At 41.3% G+C, this 20,259-nt stretch overlaps 1 protein-coding gene across 1 annotated transcript; it reads right to left on the reverse strand.

Moving 5' to 3' along the window:
* Window positions 1-220: 220 nt before the first annotated feature.
* ZRSR2 (zinc finger CCCH-type, RNA binding motif and serine/arginine rich 2) lies at window positions 221-14,903 on the reverse strand. The gene is made up of 11 exons (XM_086767677.1): window positions 14,841-14,903; window positions 12,588-12,667; window positions 12,331-12,433; window positions 11,929-12,037; window positions 11,508-11,594; window positions 9,338-9,376; window positions 7,365-7,480; window positions 4,229-4,442; window positions 1,867-1,922; window positions 1,581-1,690; window positions 221-1,001 (listed from the first exon to the last, which is right to left on the reverse strand). The coding sequence occupies exons 1-11, from the start codon at window positions 14,885-14,887 to the stop codon at window positions 520-522; spliced, it is 1,443 nt and encodes a 480-aa protein (XP_086623803.1). The 5' UTR covers window positions 14,888-14,903; the 3' UTR covers window positions 221-519.
* Between the last annotated feature and the right edge of the window lie 5,356 nt (window positions 14,904-20,259).

Here is a 20,259-nt window from a genome sequence, read left to right on the forward strand (position 1 = left end):
CAGTGATGTCTTTTAGATCCCTTTTCTCCAACTCATAACATGATTATATTTACTTTGTCTAGAAAGAGATTTCCCATGAACAGATGGAAAATACAAATGTCAGTCTTCTACACAGACTTCAATTTGCAGTATGCTGTGGTGTGAATTTACAGCACACTGGCTGTTCTGTACTAACTCCTTACAGGGACAGTAAACACTTAACACACACATAACACAGAAATCAGCATATACCAGATAAGCTTTACTTCTCTTTCTATTTGTACTCGGTATGCATCCAGATGTTGCAGCAGTTCAGAGGGACAGAGTAGCTAGAGTACTTGACATTCACACCTTATATAGGACTTAAACTTTTAATTTTCTGAAGCTTAGCACACAGTAAACTAGGTTCCTTTATTAGGAAAAAAACATTTTAATGTGCAAGAACACTTTATTTGAAACTCAAATATACCTGGTGCCCTACTGGAAAGATTTCTTTGTCAGCTCTATGTTTGATCAATTAGCAATTTCTGAAAGTAATTCTCACTTTGTTTTGGGAGTTTCGCTATTTTTTCCTCTGCTGCTTGATCTCTTTTTACCCCTGCTCCTGGATCGAGAGGAACTCCGACTTCTGCTCCTACTGCGTGTTCGGCTGTGACTTCTGCTACGACTGCGGCCTCTCCTCTTTCTCCCCCTGCTGCGAGACCTCCTCCTTTCTCGACTTCTTGACCTTCCAGATCGGCGCCTTCTCTTGTTTTTGCGGCGATTCTTTTTTCTCTCAGATTCTCCATTTCTCCGGTAAGAATGATCTGGGCTTGGGCTGCCCCTTCTCCTTGACCGGCTGTAATAGTCATCACGATGGCTCGTTCTGTTTCTCCTTTCAGAGTTTTTAGACAACTGGTTAGTCCGTTCAGGAGAAATGCGTATGTCTCTATTGGCCTCCCAAAACTCATTGTTTGGATTTTTGAATACATGAAGAAAGTTGCAGTGTTTCCCTCTTGGACACTTCTGCCTTTCAAATAAGCCTGCAACAGATTAGGGTTTGCTTTTTTATGAACCAGGCCTGTTAAATCTCTTTCTTCATTATGTACCTACTGGAAAGGAATTTAGTAAACTGAATTCTACTTCCACCTATCAATTTAATTCACGCAAGATGAATTTTCAGTATGTACTTTTCTTGGCATTAACTTTTTAAAAGCTGTGAAGGCTTTAGCTTAAAACAATTTTCATAAATAACTTTACTACCTTAATCTAAGAATGTAAATATAGACAAGTGAAAGGTGATAGTTACTGCTAAGAACTGTGATCGTTCAGAAATTGCTGTTGTTTTTTACTGAGGTAAGTTAGTACTTCCTGTAGTTTCACCTTAAGATTATTATTTCCAAAGCTACAATCCAAACTTTCTTTTCCAGTCCAAGGTAAATCTGTGGCATAGTATGAATATTCCCTTTCTTTCCTAGATTTACACAAGCAAGTCTTCCAAATAGAAATGAATTGCAACATTAGGCAGATCTGAAAGCTATGGGCTAATTCCCTTTTTTTCTCTTCCGTGAGTACTCTTTCAATAAAACACATTCTCTTTTCCAGGTGTTTATGTGACTCACCACATATAGCAGTTTTCCATCTTGTCACAGGACAAAATTCACAATGAAGCTGTCGGCCTGCATACCATCGTCCACTGAATAAAGCAAGAGCTGCCTGACAGTCCTTCTCCCTTTAAAAAGTCAGAATCACACACAGCATTATCATCACACAATCATTTAAGATGTTACTTACCAACTTTAGGCTCCCATTACAGTGTGAGAATGAATCACTTGGATTATACAAACAGAGTTCATTAGTGGACCTTGGAGTTTAGTTGTAAAACTTCGTACGACTGTGAGTACTTACGACTGATACTGGACATAGACATTTCCTCGCAGGTGAGGCTCATAGTTGCAGCTGACCTAAGGGGATGGAAACACGAAGTTAGTGCAGCTGCAGGTTTACGCTGTACAGCAGCTCACACATGTTGAGATGGCAGCCATTCTGACTTATGACACCTCATCAATATGAGCTTAGATGTGATTTTCTTCTGAACACTTAGTCTTAGCCAAATAAAAGGTTTTGAAGGGAAAAAAAAAAACACAACAAACCCTTCTGGCTTATGTTTTCCTGTTTGGGGCATTATGCTTTGATTAACACTGGAACTTCTGCTTCACTGAGGCCACAAGATAGCTTGTACTCAATTGTCTCGCACTTGTCTGGGCTGACCCTACCATGTAACAGCCAAATCCTACTCTGAAAACAATTAGTAGGATCCTCATGTGGAAATGCGGGATTCATTATGATAAAAGAATCTTTAGAGCAATTTATCTTCACAGCATCCCTGTGAGATGAGTTAGAAAAGCTGAAGTCACTAGCTTTTACTGTACAGTTCTGAAACACCTTTTTCATAATAATTTAGCATTCAAAGTATATCTAAAGCTCTCTAAAATACACAATTTAACTTCCAAAAAGCCTGCTGCTAATTACAAAGGATTCTGAGACGGGCAGGCCCAGGCAGGCTGGAACCCAGTTCTCTAGGGCAGAACTGTGAGCCCAGCCTCTTTTGCCCCCAGGCCTCTTCCCATATCCCCACCAAATGAGGCAGGCGGCTCCTTTCATCCCTGAACCCTGACTGACCCTGAGAGAATACCTCTCTGGGTCACTGGATTAGTCAGGGGCTTCAGACACAGCAAGCAGCAGTTGAACAATTAAGTATTACAGAATAAGCAAACTATTTGAGATAAGCAATGTCAACACAAGAACAAGCAAGAATGATTTCACCATGGACACTTCTGGGCAGGAAAAGGAAGTGTGTGTTGTACGCAGCTGCCAGATTCTGGAGTAGCTTCCCAGAAAGAAGAGCAAGAATAAAACCTTGGGCTACACTGGAAAGGGGGGTCAGCTGGAAGAGGGGTGTGTATAATCTAATTGTGAACGGTAGCAGAGACTCAATCACAGCTAAGATCCCTGCAGCAAACACGTAATTTCCAAGCATCTCTAATATAATGAAAATGCCCATGAGAATCATATTACAGTTGCACAATTACTTCAGAAGCTAAGAAGTGCCACACTAAAAGCTCTTACCCCATTATTAGTGATAGGGACCCAAGTATGTGTAACTTGGCACAACAGTGTCACAAAGTTGAGGAGCTGAGTTTTGATGCTAGGACAGCATTTCAACTCATGCTCCACTGAGAATCTATATCCTGTCTTCTGGGATGGAGCAGAGCTTGCTAATATCTGATGAGTCAAAAAAATGGAGAGGATACCCCTCAAAAAAAGTTAAGGCTCCCTACCTATAAAGCTCATTATACAACTATTGAAAATTCACTTTTTCTACTTTCCTCTTGCTTGAAATGCTAATATAATCTCAGTTCTGAGGCAGCTGTCAGTTGATGGAAACAAAAGCAGAAAAGGCACCACGTGCCTCCTGGTGACTGCAGGAAAACTCTCAGGAATGGCAAGCAGAAAGGGATGCTGCAGTAGGTTCTCCTACAAGATTTCACCATCCAAGCTGTGTACTTTGAGGCAACATGGGACTGTTAACACACATCATTCATCTCTGAGGTCTCCACTTACAGGTCCCTCTTTTTCCCCCCATAAGAATTCATAATATAAATAGGAAAAACTCAGGAAAAAACATGCAGCAAACCAAATGCAGAAACTGAGGACGGATGACAAATCTCAACACCATTTACACAACTTACCTGTTTATAATTCCTCCTCCTGAAATACCTACTTTTCAGTTCATTGTAATTTGATTTTGTTTTATCCAACCAGTCCTAAAATGTCATTGTTTGGATGTATACTCCAAATACATTTTATATCCCCACTCAAATACAATAGCCCAGATATATTTATACTGCCTAACAGTCTTAGTGGACCCTCTGGGGCTTATCATGGGCTGAGTAAAGAAGGGACTGTGAGGTAAGTAGACTGTTAAGCAGTATGAATAACTTGCAATATAAAAGCCCAAGCTTTTGTAACAGCTCAGGGGAATGGGAGAGAAGATTCACCCAGAGTAAGACAATGCTCTGTAACAGCAGTGACAACTTTAGAGGTGACATGAGAGATGCACAGTTTGCTGTACGGACACTGTGTAGTTCTCTAATGTACATGAGATTTAGCTAGGGCATGCTGGACAGAATTCCTGTGAAGGCTAGTAAAACGCAACTTACATGGTAGATGTTACATATTTAACAAGCTGTTACACTCAGATGCATACCTTGAATTGAACAACCTTCCCCACGTTCTGAAACTCAGGGAGCACATCCTCGTAGAACTCCAGGAACTGCTGGTAGGTCTCCTCGTCACTGTACTCGAGACTTGCGTCTGTGTCGTAGTCATCTCTCCGGCACTGCTCCATGCCAAAAGTAATGAACATCCCTCGGACAAGTAGTGTCTTACTAGATGTTGGATAGTTATGCTTGCGAGAACACCTGGACATTTGTAGTGAAGAGAGAAAAGTTAAAAGATCAGCCCTTTCAGCAGATGATGCACTTGTTGAAACTTCAAACACTTGTTATTCTGAGTAACAGTTACTACAAAAGAAAATCCGTTAGTGGAAGATCAACATATTTTGATTATTAAAACAAGTCTTTTGGAAGTGAGTTTGCGTACAATCTTAATGCATTCTGCCATGCATAGCTACATTCTCGCTTAAACAAGCACATCAGCAACAGCTACAGATACCAGTAACATAGTAAGAGCTGAAGTAATTTCTTTTAGGCTACTAGGGTTAACTGTGTTCCCCATTTCTGAAGGGCTTTACAGAACGACTACTGACAATCTTTTAAGGCATTTTAAAGGAAGTCCCTGCTCTTCTTTTTGCAAACTGAACAACTTTTACTGATGTTGTTCTCATCACATGGGGTTGGGGAGAGGGAGTGAGGGAAGGAAAGCACAGTTAAACCTGAAGTGGGATGAGTACAAGATTGGTATTTTTCCACTTCTAAAAAAAAAATGATTCTTCTAAGGAAGTCTTATCATACTCCGCATCTTCGTGGCATTCATAAAAGTATTAGATCTCCCTCACCATCCATCATATTCAGGCTACCTCCCTCACACGCTGAAAATACAGTCCTCCCCTTCAGATTCAGTAAGAACACAGATGTTAGCCTCCATGTTAGTTTCACTGTGCTTTATGATCTCTGTTTCAAACACTTCCCCGAGCAACTGGGTCACACACTCTTCAACACATTTCTCCTTTTCATGACATGATCAGAAAAACCATCAGACTAGTCTACTCTCTTTTTCTAGCACTGGCAAAGCACAGACAAATTGGAGGGAGGTCAGATCTCAAAATGGGCAATTACAACCTAGACTTCAGATAGGAAGTTTCTTTCCACATGCAGTCAGTCAGAAATTGACCCTCACTTTCTGGATGGCACCTTAAACTTCAAAAAACAAACAACATAAAACAAATCTCCAAAACCAAAACTAAAACCAGAGGCAATTAATTTGCTTGGGTTTTTTAGTTTTTCTTTTTTTTTCTCTTTTCTTTACATTTTAAAGGCTGCCTCATTTCATTGTTCTATTTGAATGACAGAACTCAAAATATACCCAACAAATATTGTCTGTACACACAATAATTACAGCACATGACAGAACAAAAGGAACCCCAAGGAAAATGAGTGACCCAAAATCCAGTATTACTACAAAATATTAGGGTTTGAATTACTGGGGAAATGAATAATGGTGAACTCAGCCAGTTTTAACTTCTTCGAGAGACAGTAAGCTTTGACAAGCTTCAACAATTATTTTACTGAGAACACTGACTCTCAGTTTTTCACCACTGTGGTTCATTTCAGCTTCCAATCCGTTCTTCCAATCTTTATCCTAGCTGTATCTCAGTCCTGCGACTTATGGTCAACAGCAGAGATTAAAATGAACAGAATAGGAAGGAAGCAGGTATGTGAGGAAGAGAAAGGAAAACAAAGGAGAGGGAGCTGAGATCAACAACTACAGGTGAGAGAAGAAGGGCAGAAGATGATGTTTCTCAGTATTTATTTACTAAGCCTATTCATAGTTGAAAGCAAAATTGATTTTTATCCAATCTGTAATTAATCCAAGAAAGTCACCTCCATCAAATGCCACTGAAACAAAAATACTGCAAAGATTACAAAGAACTAAACATTTGAAAAGCAAAAATGCTGCCTGCAGTGAAACAGCTGGCCAAATTTTTATTTAGGAATTCAACACATATTTCAGGACAGAAAAAAGATGTGGACTTGATGCTTCTATAGAGTTGAATTATCACATAATTATCTACAATATACATCACACTAAAACAAATTACTTCTAGGACAGAGAAAACTACAATAGATGGACCACACTTGTTTCAGCGATACAAATAAAATAGTCTTGCTAGTTTATGCTGAAGATTAATGTAATATGTATCAGTCTTTCTCTGCTAAGCTGTTTTTCCTCCTTAACACACACAAAAATTCAGGGATTTTCTAGACAGATGCTGCATTTGGGTCATCATCTTTAATGGTCACTGATGAATCTGTACTCCACGAACCCATTTATACTTTTGGCTTCCTCTATGTCCTCTGATAACAAGTTTCACCATTTGTTTCATATGAGAATTTTTTTTTTTTCTTTTAAAGCCGGTAAACACTCAGGGACACCTAATTAAACTATTTCGTAATAAAAGCAAATAATCCTTCCCATTTACTCCTGAGTTAATATTCATCTACCACAGCCCTCTTCCATCATCTCTTTGAAAGCAGAGTCGAGACTAGTTAACCACTCCTCCTACAGAAGCTGTTCCTCATCTCTGATCACCTTGTTGTGCTTCTCTCTCCTTGCACTTTACCATAATTCCCTTCTGAGACAAACAGCCGTAAGAGTATTTAAAAAAAAAAAAAAAAAATAATGTATCACGCATTTAAACAGCACATAAACAGGAGAATTCCGGAAGCTACACAGGAGCTTTCTCAACTGTGCAGCTGCACCTTAACTTGCTTTAGTCCATTTGAGATTTGATTTTATTTTTTTAAAAGACTAGACAAGATAAAAGACAGTACCTGACATACTAGGCCTGTACTAATAGCAGAAATCAAATATATTCTCTCTGAATGTATCAGTGCATCTGTCAGAGCTAAGGAAAAGTCAGTTTGACCAATGTAACCAGAACACACCATCAATAATACGCCACAACAATAAATAATTAAATTCCAGCAAGGCAATGCTTTTGCTCTCAATGTCTAGTTCCATCCTGAATAACAGAACCACATCCAAATGCATGAAAGTAATTTATATAGCAATTTTTCTTCTATTTGCATATGTCCTAATGAAGTTACTTCCCTTTCATCTCTCCAAAACACTTCTATGCTGGTAAATATTCAATTGATTACCTGTCTCCAAATCGGCAGGAACCTGTTTTAATATAGAACGGGCAATTCGCTCTGTCCTTCTCTGTTCCTATATTCTCTGGGGGCTCTGGGTTATGCCAGCTCACACCATTCTCCAGCTATGGAAAAAACATTACAAAACACAGAAATTAGAAAAGGATAAAGAGAGGTAATGTCAAATTAAAACTACCAGTTAAACTCACATGCAATTTTGAGCATTGTGCTACTGAACCTATCTTAAGCATTGTTTTATAAAGCTGCCCAGTGCCTTAGGTCTCTGGTGATGGAAACCTCTTTTCTTGATAGTTGTTCAGTTTTAAGAATAAGTTTTAAGTTCAGTTTTAAGAACAAGTCTATATTCATGATTTCTTTTTTTTTTAAAAAAAATATTAATCACCAAACTGAATGGGGTTTTTTTTTATAAAGGAAAATATTATTCAGATTTTATAACCATAAGAGTTGCAATAATATTTGCTCCTCAAACAATGACTTCATTTGTCATCTACGAGAATTACAAATATTGGGACAGATTGTTTCCATTCAGGTAAGCCCGTTACCTACTTCACTCCAGGACCCACTGAGCAGCACTTCATATACCTGGCAGATAAAAAGCTAGAACTATTCACTTACTTGTCTTGGCGACAGCTCAAAGCTCAGTAAAGTTATTATTATCACTTTTTATGCAGCTAGAAAAGGCTTAAATGAAAGTAACATGCCAAAGGCCAGAACTTAAAAAAATTGAATTCATAGTTAGCACTGGAATTAAAAGCCTCTGTACTACTCATCTTGGGCCACTAAGATTTCCATGAGTCAAAATGGAATTACCAAGTTGCAAGCGTTCACTGACTACAAACAAAACATACGTTTTAAAAAGGGAATTTTAATTTTGTTAGCCAAAATATCTGTAAAGCTGACTAGCCTAAGTTCTGGTTTCAAATCAACTGAAAACTCTGTTTATTTACAAGCAGCATTTGAGCCTTCTACCAGTTCTGTACATGACTCTCAACCATAATTTTCTTTCAAGAAAACAGCACTGTCACTGTCAACAGTAAGTAATTGAACCCTGAATTGATACTATAATGAAGTCTCTCACATACCACATTTTGGCTATTCCCTTGCAGAAACGGCTGCTAATACATCTTGAGCTCTGGGCGGGTAATAGATGACAGAGTTTTTCCACCCATATTATGAAATAAAAGAGTTAGATTCCCTGTCTAAAAAACTGTTTAAATATAATTTGGAACTGAATGCAACTCCAATGTAGCTATGGCAATCAACATACAACAGGTTAATTAAGTTAAAACTTAATTTTCAGATTCATGCAGTGGTTTAAGCAGAGCAAGAATCTTCACAAGTTTAACTGTATGACAGGGATAAAAAACCAAATTATTCTTGAAGGCAACAGGAAAGATTTAATTCATCCTCTCTAAGATTCAAATGAAGACTGCAGTTTTCTTTACTACACACTGCCAGCTTGAGATCCATGCTTTTCCAGGCACACAAGCAGTCAGCTTCTCCCTCCTCCATCTTTTTTTTTTTTTTCTTTCTTTTCTTAAGGATTTATGCCCTCCTCTACTGCTGAATCCTTTTATTTGGAGCCTGCCATCTGCTTAAAAAGACAAGTTTGTCTTGCCACCCAGAAGGACTGACAGATTTATTTAGAATTCTAATTCACAAATAAAACATCACGCACAGTGTTTTTTAACGGCACACAGCAGTACTTCCAGATTCACTTCAACTCAGACCTCCTGAACAGGAATGAGCATGCACAACTGCACTGCCACCAAACAGCCAGAAATACGCATAATTATGTTCCACCCAGCAAGTAATTGTTTACAGCTCACGCAAGCCACTATATATTAAATTTATTCAGGCCATTAGGTTCTTGAGAGCAGATGGACAGCATGCTAGAAGGCAAATACCGGATGGCAATTAAATTACTTTTCAGTTCTTTTTCAAAAAGTCTCCGAGCTTACCTGGCTTTCAGCTTGATCCAGCATCCTCTGCACAGCTGCCTATAAATGGTGCAAACACAGGACTAGTGAAAACCCTGAGGATACGCAAAACATCTGGTTTCTTTAGTTAAGAAGCTAATTTACAATTCTCAATCATTATGCATAATAAAAGTTTGATGAGGTTTGCTTTAAAAACCAAAGTTTTACTTTTGCTCTGTAGCAATTCATTTACTACAAAAGTGTTAAAGGATACATTAGACCCTCATGCAGATGATTTTCTAATCAAAACACTAGGCAACTTTAAAAGTTTCTGTTTCTTCCTTTTTTAAAACTACCACTGAACTACTGAATATACTTAAAAATATCTCCTCCTCTAGTACTCAATCTGGTTATAGTTAAATTCATAATCATTTAGTTGCACTAAACTTCTAGCTTAGAACATTCTACGTAACACAGAAAAACATTGCTTACTGAGCCTCTGTTAAAGCAAAACATACAACTGTTAAGAAACTTTAATATCATAAGTTCACTGTATCTAGCCTTCCAAATAAAGGAAAACAATGAGGATATTCTTTCCCTTCATTCTTCTAAGTGGGCTGAGCAAAACAATAAAGCCACTCCCCAAAACCGGTTGCAAATTAGTTATAACAAATTATTCTAAGAAGTTTCAAGAAAAAAAAAAAGACATTTAAACATAACCAATATAAGAACCAGTATGTTAGCACTGTTCTAATTCAGGAGAGAATTAACTAAATTAAAAAGGAGGAAAAGCAAATAAAAATTTTAAAATGCAATCCAAGATGAGGACCCAGACAGCATCTGGTACTAATTACCAAGTATGTCAAACCAGAAAAATCTAATTGCTCATCTTAGGGAGGAATATATATATATATATATATTTTTTTTTTTTAATCAGTAAGTCAGAATTTGAATAAACTACTGTTTCAAGAGACAAGCCAAATCCATTGAACAATTTTGTGCTGCTGAAATGGGCTGGGTACTCAGTTTCCCTCTGGGTGCCTGTCAATGCCCTCTATGAGCCAGTTTAGCTCACTAAACCAGTAAAATAGTGACCCAGAAGAAAACAACAAAAACTAATAAGCAACAAAAAAGAAAGTAGCTTCCATCTAGTTCAGGGACCCAAACTAGCCCACCGAGGGCTTGGACAAACCCAGACACAAGGAGAGGGAAGGAACGAAATCCCGCTGTTACCATGGTTCAATTCTCTTGGAACTACACCACAACCTGAAATAAAGGGCACGACCATCATTTTCTCTCCCTGCTCTGCAAACAGAGAAACACTTAACACAAGAGGAGGAAAGACAGGAAATACAGTAACTGCTGTTCTTTTTCATTCCTCATGCAAGTGTTATGCAATCAGTGACACAACCAACTATTGAATGCAGGAGACAATACTGTTTGCTCATATCTCTTCTCCTGCCGTGAATCCCAGACACTGTAGCAAGACATCTCCCAGAGAAATAACTCATATCTTCTGTGACTGTGGAGAAGCTAAAAGGACTAGATCCTAGAAAGCTGCAACCACCCTTTGCTGGCGATAGGCCAGTCCTCACGTTGGACTTCCCTAAAGGACATCTAACATCCAGGTCATTCAGCTTCTAAAACTTAAGAAGAATATATCGTTTACAGAAATGTTATCAACAACTAGTATCTTCGGTATATATTTTTCTCCACCCCAGCTCTAAAAAAAAGATACGTCCTGTTGGATGAGTCAGGCAAAGAAGAGCTGTTTTGATTAAGAACTGCGTTAAGGAACAGCAGCACTGTAATTCCATATTCCATGTCCTCATTAGGCATTTTCTTCAACACTGAGTGTGTTCAACTGGGATATTAAGTAAGGGTTATCTTTAATGCATGATGCAAAAAGCGTACATATCAGAACCTGCATTCACAGTGTGCCTTTACATTTAAACTCATGTAAAAAACCTACATACTGTGAACAACCAGATGCGTTAAAACTAGTTACCCTTCTAGGTAAATGGATTCACGAGATCCTCTTTCACAGTGAACAATAGTTTCAGGAATTTAGACAGAATGGAGAGAAGAAGTAACCAACACATTTATACATTTGCCAATTGGAATAAAATCCCTCTTCAACATGCATAGACTGTTGCATCTGATAATGTAAGAGGATATGGAACATATTTATCCTCCCACTGCCAGGAATCACCTCTCTCTCTCTCTTCTCCTGTTGCTTCTGCTGTGCCACTTCTCTCTCTTTTCTTTGCTGCTCTTCCCATTCTTCTTTGATCTTCCTCTTTATGATAAAAAAACAATTAAAAAATTAATTAAGGAAACAAATGCTTTATAATAAATGAAATTCAAAACTGCCACGTTGTATCACAACTCCATTCCCATTAAGTTTTCATCCAGTCATAAGCAAGTAGATCTCTGGACAAAAACCCTTTTAGACAGTCTTTTTTTTTTTTTTCCCTTTTTAATTTTGCTCTTCTAAAATGGAAGAAAGAAGAGCTTATTCTTTCAAACATACCAACATCAAGAAAACTCAGTCCACTGCAGAACAGTAAAAGATACTACACTAAGTCTACCTTATTGCCAGATGCAACTGTAACACTCAGTTTATACATCACCTCTTCTTCTTCTTGACGTTTTCTTGCAGCTTCTTCTTTTTCTTTCTTAAGCTTGAACTCTTCTTGGGCCTTTTCTTCTCTCAGCAGCCACTGCTCATGTAGTTTTTGTCTACCAAGGAAACCAGATACCACTTAGACAAAATTTAATGACTACCCACAATTGATGCAATTGTCATGCATACAATTCAAATTTATTAGTTCAGCAATAACTACAGCTTATCTAATCTTCTTTAAAAGAGAAAATTCCATACAAATCATCCAGGCTTTATAGAAAAGCTGTGTAGCCTGAAATATAGAAAAAGGATTCTGTTTTACAGAATATATTGAAACTTTTCAAAGTATCAAAATGGAATTTACTACATATGTATCTACTGCATATATGTAATTTTCTAGATTTCTCACCTTTCTGCCTCAAGTTTTTTTTCTTCTTCTTCTTCTTCTTCCTCCTCTTCTTCTAGTTCCTCCTCTTCCTCCTCAGACACTGATTCATCTTTCTCTGTAGCTTCTAAGAAAAAACACAAAACAATGCATCTAAATAACTAGATGTTACAGTCAGCAAAGATACACAATATGATATCCTTTTAAAAAATGAAAAGGAAAAAAAGATAAAAAAGAATCAATACTAGTTCCACTGACAATACAAAACACTTCGCAGTTACCTGAGTCTCTTAGTTTGGCAAGTGCCTGCCGCTTTTTTTTTCGCTTTTCTTTCTTCAGAATAGCTCTGTATTTTTGATGGCTAAAGATGAAAGAATATTGTTTATATTAAAACAGTTAAACAAAGGATTTTTATTGTCATACATGCACTCAATTTACATCAGCAGTACAAAATCTCACAAATCACCAAATTTACAGCTATTTGTATTAAACAGTAACAGTACAGGGACATCTGACATGACAACGAGATCTGTAGCTATGCTGGTAGAGCTGCATGTGGACACAACAAATACATTTGGACCAACTCCATGAAATCTCCCTTAATTCCTGAAACTTGGTCACTAGGTAAGATTAGAGAGAAAAAATTGGGGATCTCCTACCCTGTGATTGTAGCACACCTTTCAGCACATTCTAGTTGTCCTTTCTTTTACAGAATATGAAATTTTCCTTCTCCCTCGATATTCTCTACAGGCAGTAGTCTTAATGTATAGATAACAAAAGCACACTTAACCACCACCACAGATAATGCTCACGTCTACTCTTCTGCTACTGAAGCTTGGCCAGACTCATCCTTGCGTGTCTGACAGCTCTCTAAGGCTGTCTAGAAACAGCATCATGCTTACTTTATGGTTAAAAACCCTCTAAGTATCTGAAAGCCTTTCATATCAGAATCATAGAACAGTTTGGGTTGGAAGTGACCTTCAAAGGTCATCTAGTCCAACCCCCCTGCAAGGAGCAGGGACATCTCCAACCAGATCAGGTTGCTCAGAGCCCCGTCCAGCCTGGCCTTGAATGTTTCCAGAGATGGGACATCCCCCAGCTCTCTTTCACCAGGCATACTGTAAAAAATTTCTTCCTTATGTCTAATCTAAACCTACCCTCTTTTAGTTCAAAACCATTGCCCCTTGTCCTATTTCAACAGGCCCTCCTAAAAAGTTTGTCTCCATCTTTCTCATAAGCCCCTTTAAGTACTGAAAGGTCGTAATAAAGTGTTCCTGGAGCCTTCTCTTCTCAAGGCCAAGCAACCCCAACTCTCTCAGCCTGTCTTCATAGGAGAGGTGCTTCTGCCCTTTTCTGTCTTTTTTCATGCTAGCTTTCTTCTTTCTAGCTAGTTAGTAATGGAAAAATAGGAAGGAGGCAGCTCTTGACATTCTGCCACACCTAATATTGACGGGACATGAAAATCTTCCCTTTCCAGAGCATGTAATTTTAAAAGATTCCACAGGTGTAACTCAGACAGCAAACACCTCACCCGCACCTCCGACCCTTTTGTTCAGGGTTACTCACAACCTCACAATCTGTACCCTTCTGCATGCCATCCATAACACCCTTATCCCGGCAGCAGAGCGCCTGCCCTCAGAGACCAATGCCTGACTGCACGCTTTGCCCACATCTGAGCCTTCTGATCAAGCAAGCCCAGTCACTCCTCTTGTCATGTCACCTGCCTGAAACAGATCTCGTGTGCTCAGCAGGTACCCAGGGCTGACAAGTGAGGACACCTCCTTCCCAGCTCCCAGGCTTTCTTAGGTGCTCTTGAAGCCCAAGGAAGGAAGAGAAAGAGCAACTCCCCTCACTCCCAGGCAACATCAGCAGATGAGATAGGGGGCAAACAGGTGAAGCGCAAGGAGCCCCTTCAGGGCTGGGGCTCGCCTCCCCCTTCGGCCACTCCGGCAAGTGGGGGGCGCGGGCGCTTGCAAAGATTTGGAGACCCGGATCCGGGATCCCGTCACCTACGGAGGGGGCCGGACGGGGCTCAGCCCAGGAACGCAGACGCCGCGGCCTCCCCGCGCCACGACCTTGGCCGAGCCTCACCCCACCGCCCCGCCGCCTCGCCCGGGGCGTGGAGCGCTGACCCCCGCCGCGCCAGCACCGCGGGCAGGCGGCCCCGCCAGCACCGAGCCCCCCCCTCGCCCCCCGCGCCGCTGCGACCCCCACAGCCCCTCCCGCTTCCGGCCCCGCCCCCGGGCGCCCCCCCCCCCCAGCGGCAGCCCGCGCTCCCAACCGCCGCCCCCGGCGGGCGCCGGCTCCCCCCCGCCCCCGCGCGCGGCGGCGGCGGCCCGTCGGCCATGGCCGCTGCCCCACGTAGCTGCGCCACTCCCAGGCCCGGCCGCGAGGCGGCCTCAGCTTCGGCCGCCGCGCAGCCGGGCGGTCTCGGCCGGGGCTAGGCCGCGACCCTCCACGGGGATCCCCGGGCCCTTCCCCTTTCCTCTAGAGGGGGTGAGGGGGCCCGGCACCGGCCTCAGCCTCGGCCTCACCTCAACTTCCCCAGAGGGGACTCGGGCAGCAACATGGGCGCCGCCATCTTGCGTTACCGGGGGATGTCACGTGACCCCACGGCGGAAGGGCGTAAAATCCCTTCCGGCAGCGGGGACGGAGCGGTGGCGGCCGCCGGGCCGAGCGCATGCGCAGTGGGTGGCCGCTGGGAGGCGGGGGGCCGGTGTTCGCCGGCAGCCTCGGGAGGGGCGGTGGGGCCCGGCCCCAGCCCCGGAGAGGGCGAGCGGTGCGGGAAGAGGGTGGGCACCGCAGTAACTGGCATGGAAGCATTACGGGGCTGAGTCGTTCGTCGGGGCAGGCAAGGGGCAGCTGCTGTCCCGAGGGAGCCCGGGCCGGGTCGCTGAAGGCGGTGGTGGGAGGCGCAGGGGCTGGCGGCCTGGGGTCGTGGTTTTCCAGCCGTTCCTCAGCCGGTTGTGGTAACCGTCTGAAGCTACAGCTCCGACCTGCTGGGTAGAGAATGTGAGGGAAAAGAAAACCAGGTTTGGGTGGTTGCATATTGCTGACTAGTACGGCTGCTTTCAGCATGGTCAGACACTGTTAGAACTGCCTTTGCAAAATTCAGAAAACAAGACCAAAGCAATTTGTATTCTAAAAGATGAGATGGGGTTTATGTTATTCTTCCTGTTACAAGCCTTTAGGATTTAGTGAATGCACTGAAAAATAGCATTTTAAATTTCAGCTTGCTACTATCTCTTTAAAGACCAGAAAATATTTGGTCTGCTGCATCTTTCGTTGTGGTAGCTGTAACCTTCCCAGCCCCGCTGAGTAGAGCGGCACGTGTGGTGCGCAGCGTCACAGCCTGGATATTTTCTGCATGTGGCAGCATCTGTGCTATGTGGGTGCTACCCAGCTGTAGTCACTAGCTGCTGACAGATTGTACTCTGGACGTTGCATCAGTTACTCTGGGAAATAACGTCTGGAAGCATAAGGTGTACAATGCCTGCCACCAGGCAGGCCTGTAGTGTGTCCCTTGGCTGCTGTGGCCTACAGCCTCTCAAACAGCTGAGGGAAATCACAGCTCCAGTGTAGCAGGAGAACACCAGACCAATATATTGATGAATTTAACCGACACAGTTGATATATTCTCATCTTAATCTCTGAGGCATAGTACCTGTCTTGATTATAAACATATTTTGTGGCAGGAAATGAGTTACAATGCACAGGCTGTCATGGATATGATGGGTCGAAATATGCAAGTTGTCAGTAATCAATTCCTTGGTGACCTGCATTATAGATTGCAGCCTTCAGAGGCAATGAATTTGTAGGTTTTGTTTCGGCATGTTTTGCGTAGCCATTAATAATGTAGATTGTTGATTAAGATCTAAATTATTGCCGTAAGCCACAAAGTAGGAGCTTACTTCGTATATCCTAGAGGTAGTATATTGCATAAATAGTCTGAGCTGCTGGCAGTGAAGCATACCAGAGCAGACTTTGTCAAAATCAGGCTCATTGACTATGCTGTTCATTACAGCGTAATGAGTATCCTCTTACTTATTCTGAAGCTCAGTGAAGTTACTCAAAGCAAGCATGTGACTGCTGTAGTCAGCAGTTACATCTGCTATTTTACCAATAAATATACAGACCACAACCTCTCTGCTATTACATAACCATGTTTCAGATTCTAGTCTTTTAAAATGAAAGGGTTGACATCACTATTCTGCTTTTGCAGAACATACATGTAAAATAACATAATTTACTGCTGCTTAGATGCAGAAGATGGCAGTATTGTGCATTTTGCCACTGGTGAACCATTGACACCCATGAAAGTTTTGAAAAAGCTCAACCAAATGTGTTTCTTAAGTCTTATTTCATTAAGGAATTGCAACTATAGCTTTTCATCCTCCTTTTAACAGAGTAAGTGCCATAACAACCTTCCTTTAAACTATTTATAAGTCAAAATTGAGAAATTCAATAATTTCTTTTCATGAGTATGCTACAGTTCTTTATGGCATTTTGCCAGTATAGTTGGGGAAAGAACTGTCTTATGCTTGTATACTTGAGTAGTGAAAAGGAGGATCTCTTTATAAGAAAACACAAAATTCATCAGCTATTACAGATACTCATAACAATTCTGGAAAAAGCTGTCATGGCTGTTTGAAACAGGAATACAATAATTGCATTTTTCTCCATCTTGTTTATTCTCAGTAACTCAGAAATGTAACAGCGGCTTGATGTTCAAGTACAGGTGCAGAATTCCATGCAATGTAATTGATACAGTGTCAGAAAGAAACAAATTCCGGGTTGGTCAGAGCCATTTCCATCCCTGGAAACATTCAAGGCCAGGTTGGACAGGGCTCTGAGCAACCTGATCTGGTTGGAGATGTCCCTGCTCCTTGCAGGGGGGTTGGACTAGATGGCCTTTAAAGGTCCCTTCCAACCCAAAACCATTCTCCGATTCTGTGATTCACATATCCAAAGTAATTGAACATTCTGGTCAGTAGTTGTTAGCCCATACCCTGAGATTATAGACCACAGGACTTTTCAAGCATAGTTTATTTTTGTGGAAACCTTCAAGAAGTTTGTGGAACTCGCTCTTCCATGTTTCCTAGATTAAAAAGCACATGCAGGGTATGGTACTCATGTGTACCCCATCAGGCGAAGGCAGATCTGGGGTGCACTGATCATACTTCACAGAATAGCACAGAACAGAGCAACTTTTCTCTACAACTTGAAGTTACGTACAATATTGGATTATAAATCTGTGCACATCTTGTAAGAGCTATACACAGAACTATGCATGTGCAGTAGACCAACACTGAGCAAGAGTTCAGGTACTCTGTTTAGCTGACGTTTGCACTGTGTTTCCACGTGGTTCTTCTGGTTTCCATTTATCTCATATTTCCTACCAGTGTGGACTGATATAAGCAGATAAGAAGTGTTCACTCTCTTTGTTGTATGCCCAAGCCCCATAGGAAAGAAAGGAAAGATACATTTTATAGGCGTATAGATTATTTAACAGTTATCCTCAGCATATTTTTTTGCCATATGCTTCAGCAGAAGAGTGATACCTTTCCTCTTGGAATCATACAGTTTATTTTCCAGGCTGAAGAAAATCAATGTAAGAGAACGCGTGGGAAATGGCAGTAAATCACTAGCATGGGTTTGGTTGACTCAGAAAATACTTGTTGATTAGGAGACATTCAGGAAGTGTGGGTTTGAGATGGGAAGTGGTCTGTTTTCATTGACACTTCTGGGCTGTAGACTGTACGGTAAAGTTGCTAGTGAAGTGGCGGCAGCAGAACCATCCTTCCCCTCTGTGCTGGAAGTTTCTGCTTCTTTGTTCTCAGCGCCAGTCCCGTTGTGGGGGAACCTCAGTGCTTTCCACTACAAAGTGCACGTTTCAAGGCAATATCTCTGAACTCTGGAGAGCACATCCTTCCCTGACCTGCTGCCTAATGCCTGCGCTACTGTCTCAAGGAGTGAACGAGTTCTCACATACTGCCTACTTCTGTGAGCACTGATAAGAAACTTTGTGACAACATAAGTCACTTTTGCATCATTACAATGATGACAGTGGTGGCAGGACTTATTGAACACCCGGTTCCCCCAAAAGTTACTAGAAAAACTCTCATTTAATGAGACTTAGGCTGGTCTATTGGATGAGACTGACATTCACTTAGATCCTAATCTCATCAGCTTCTGAAGTCGGCAAAAGACGTGCAGTGTTCGTCGTCTCCATTGCACCCAGGGAACTGCAAAGCACTGTGTGCAATTAGACCTGCAGTTCTCCAGGTACATTTCCATGAGTGGCTAGTGCTGACAGTAACGCATATTGACTCTTTCCTCACAAGAGTTGAACACAACTGTTTAAGACTAAAGATTAACTTCCTCAGAGTTCAAAACTGTTAATTTGTCAAATCTGAAAACTGAGGTTAAGTTTGGCCATAGCTGTTAATTAACTTATATGATAGCTATCAATATTTTACTTTCCTGGGATTTTCCATTTCAAAGATGTTGAAAGAAGCAGAGAAGTACCTTGTTAATCACATCGAGAAGATGAAAGGGTTCTGTTTGTTTTAGCAAGTCATATGCTTTCTTAAAATTTCCATCCTTTCTTGATTTGTTTGGGAGTCCAAATTATGGCATACTGTTCAGTATATGCATACAGATAATCCATGAATTTTTGGAGGTCACAAGCACTGAAAAAAAATTATAGAGATACTGTTATTTTCAATCAAGCAGACATTAATTTAGTACAAGAAGTCAAAACTGTTCTTTGCAGTAGTTCAATGATATGTCTGGGATACAGATTGTGCGTGAGATACTACATGGCTACAATCTGCAGTTCAACAGTAGTTAGGAAAAACAAAATGATTCTAAAAGAGGAGGTATTTAAAAATCTAATACCTCACAAAATACTGAATTAAAAACACACCTTGCATATGTGCATGTAGATTGTTATTTGTTCACGCAAACTGCTGCCTGACTGATTAATCGGTGGCAAACAAATGCAGATGTGCTTGAACAGTGCTACATATCTGGCCAAAATGGGAGAAAAGAGGCTGGGCAGAAAGTCAGCCACACGTGCAGATTTATTACAGAGAATGCCTGTCTTTTTAGATTATGCTGTTGTACTCCACTTGTAACCTGACAAACTACAGTGCTTTTTGAGACTGTATTTTAAAATGTCATTGGTTTGAAGAAAAGCTAGCTTTCTACTAGCACCTGGTCTAGGCTTGCTTGTCCACCTGGCTTGTTTAAAAAACATAGCGGCTTTGGAAAAAGATTTATAGATGTGCAGCAATCGGTTTCTTATGTACAGTGCTCTGTGCCTGTACCGCTGGCTAAGTGCACGGGCAGTCGGCTGGATGCGTCTGGCACGCATCCGCGTTGCTGTGTATGTATATATCAACTGCAGGATCCTCTCCCTGTGAGCTCTGAGCTGGGGTGTTTATCACACTGCTTCTTCTTCTGGCCTCCTCCCCTCTCCACCAGAAAAATCGTCTTCCTTGCTTGCCAGCAAGACAAATTGGGAAGATCAGCCATCCTGGCTGGAAGTCGGCAGCCCGGATCAGGGAACCCGGTCGTGTCCTCAGAGGTTGTTTCTGCTCAGCGTTGTGCACCTTCCGTGTGCTTTGACACCAGCGCCATGTGATTGTGAGGGAAAGAATAGATCTACAGTGTTTTACAGCGAGGAGAAGTGGTGATGCCACATGTCTGCTCAGTTCCATTTGCCTTCTGGCAGCAGGGAAACAACACTTGGCTTTTCTGCTCTCTTCCTAACCTCTCCAGTATTTTGCCCAAATGTACAACAAAGTTCAAATGCTCACTGCTGAAGCAACACACATGAATTTAGGATGAAATTTATTACATTCATGTTCTTCTAATATTTTTTAAAATGACAAATTTTACAGAAAACTGATAGTCTTTCATACACCTGTACACTTTTTAGTGCTCTCC

Source organism: Chlamydotis macqueenii, chromosome 1 (genome assembly GCF_036417535.1).
Source record: "Chlamydotis macqueenii isolate bChlMac1 chromosome 1, bChlMac1.mat, whole genome shotgun sequence".
Classification (NCBI taxonomy): domain Eukaryota; kingdom Metazoa; phylum Chordata; class Aves; order Otidiformes; family Otididae; genus Chlamydotis; species Chlamydotis macqueenii.

What these genes read in the sequence shown, in the direction of transcription:
- ZRSR2 (XM_086767677.1), bottom strand. Translation starts at nt 14,887, where the DNA reads ATGGCGGCGCCCATGTTGCTGCCCGAGTCCCCTCTGGGGAAGTTGAG. An exon ending in TCCCCTCTGGGGAAGTTGAG is followed by an intron (nt 12,668 to 14,840) that starts GTGAGGCCGAGG and finishes TTTCATCTTTAG; the next exon opens with CCATCAAAAATACAGAGCTA. An exon ending in AAAAAACTTGAGGCAGAAAG is followed by an intron (nt 12,038 to 12,330) that starts GTGAGAAATCTA and finishes TTTCCTTGGTAG; the next exon opens with ACAAAAACTACATGAGCAGT.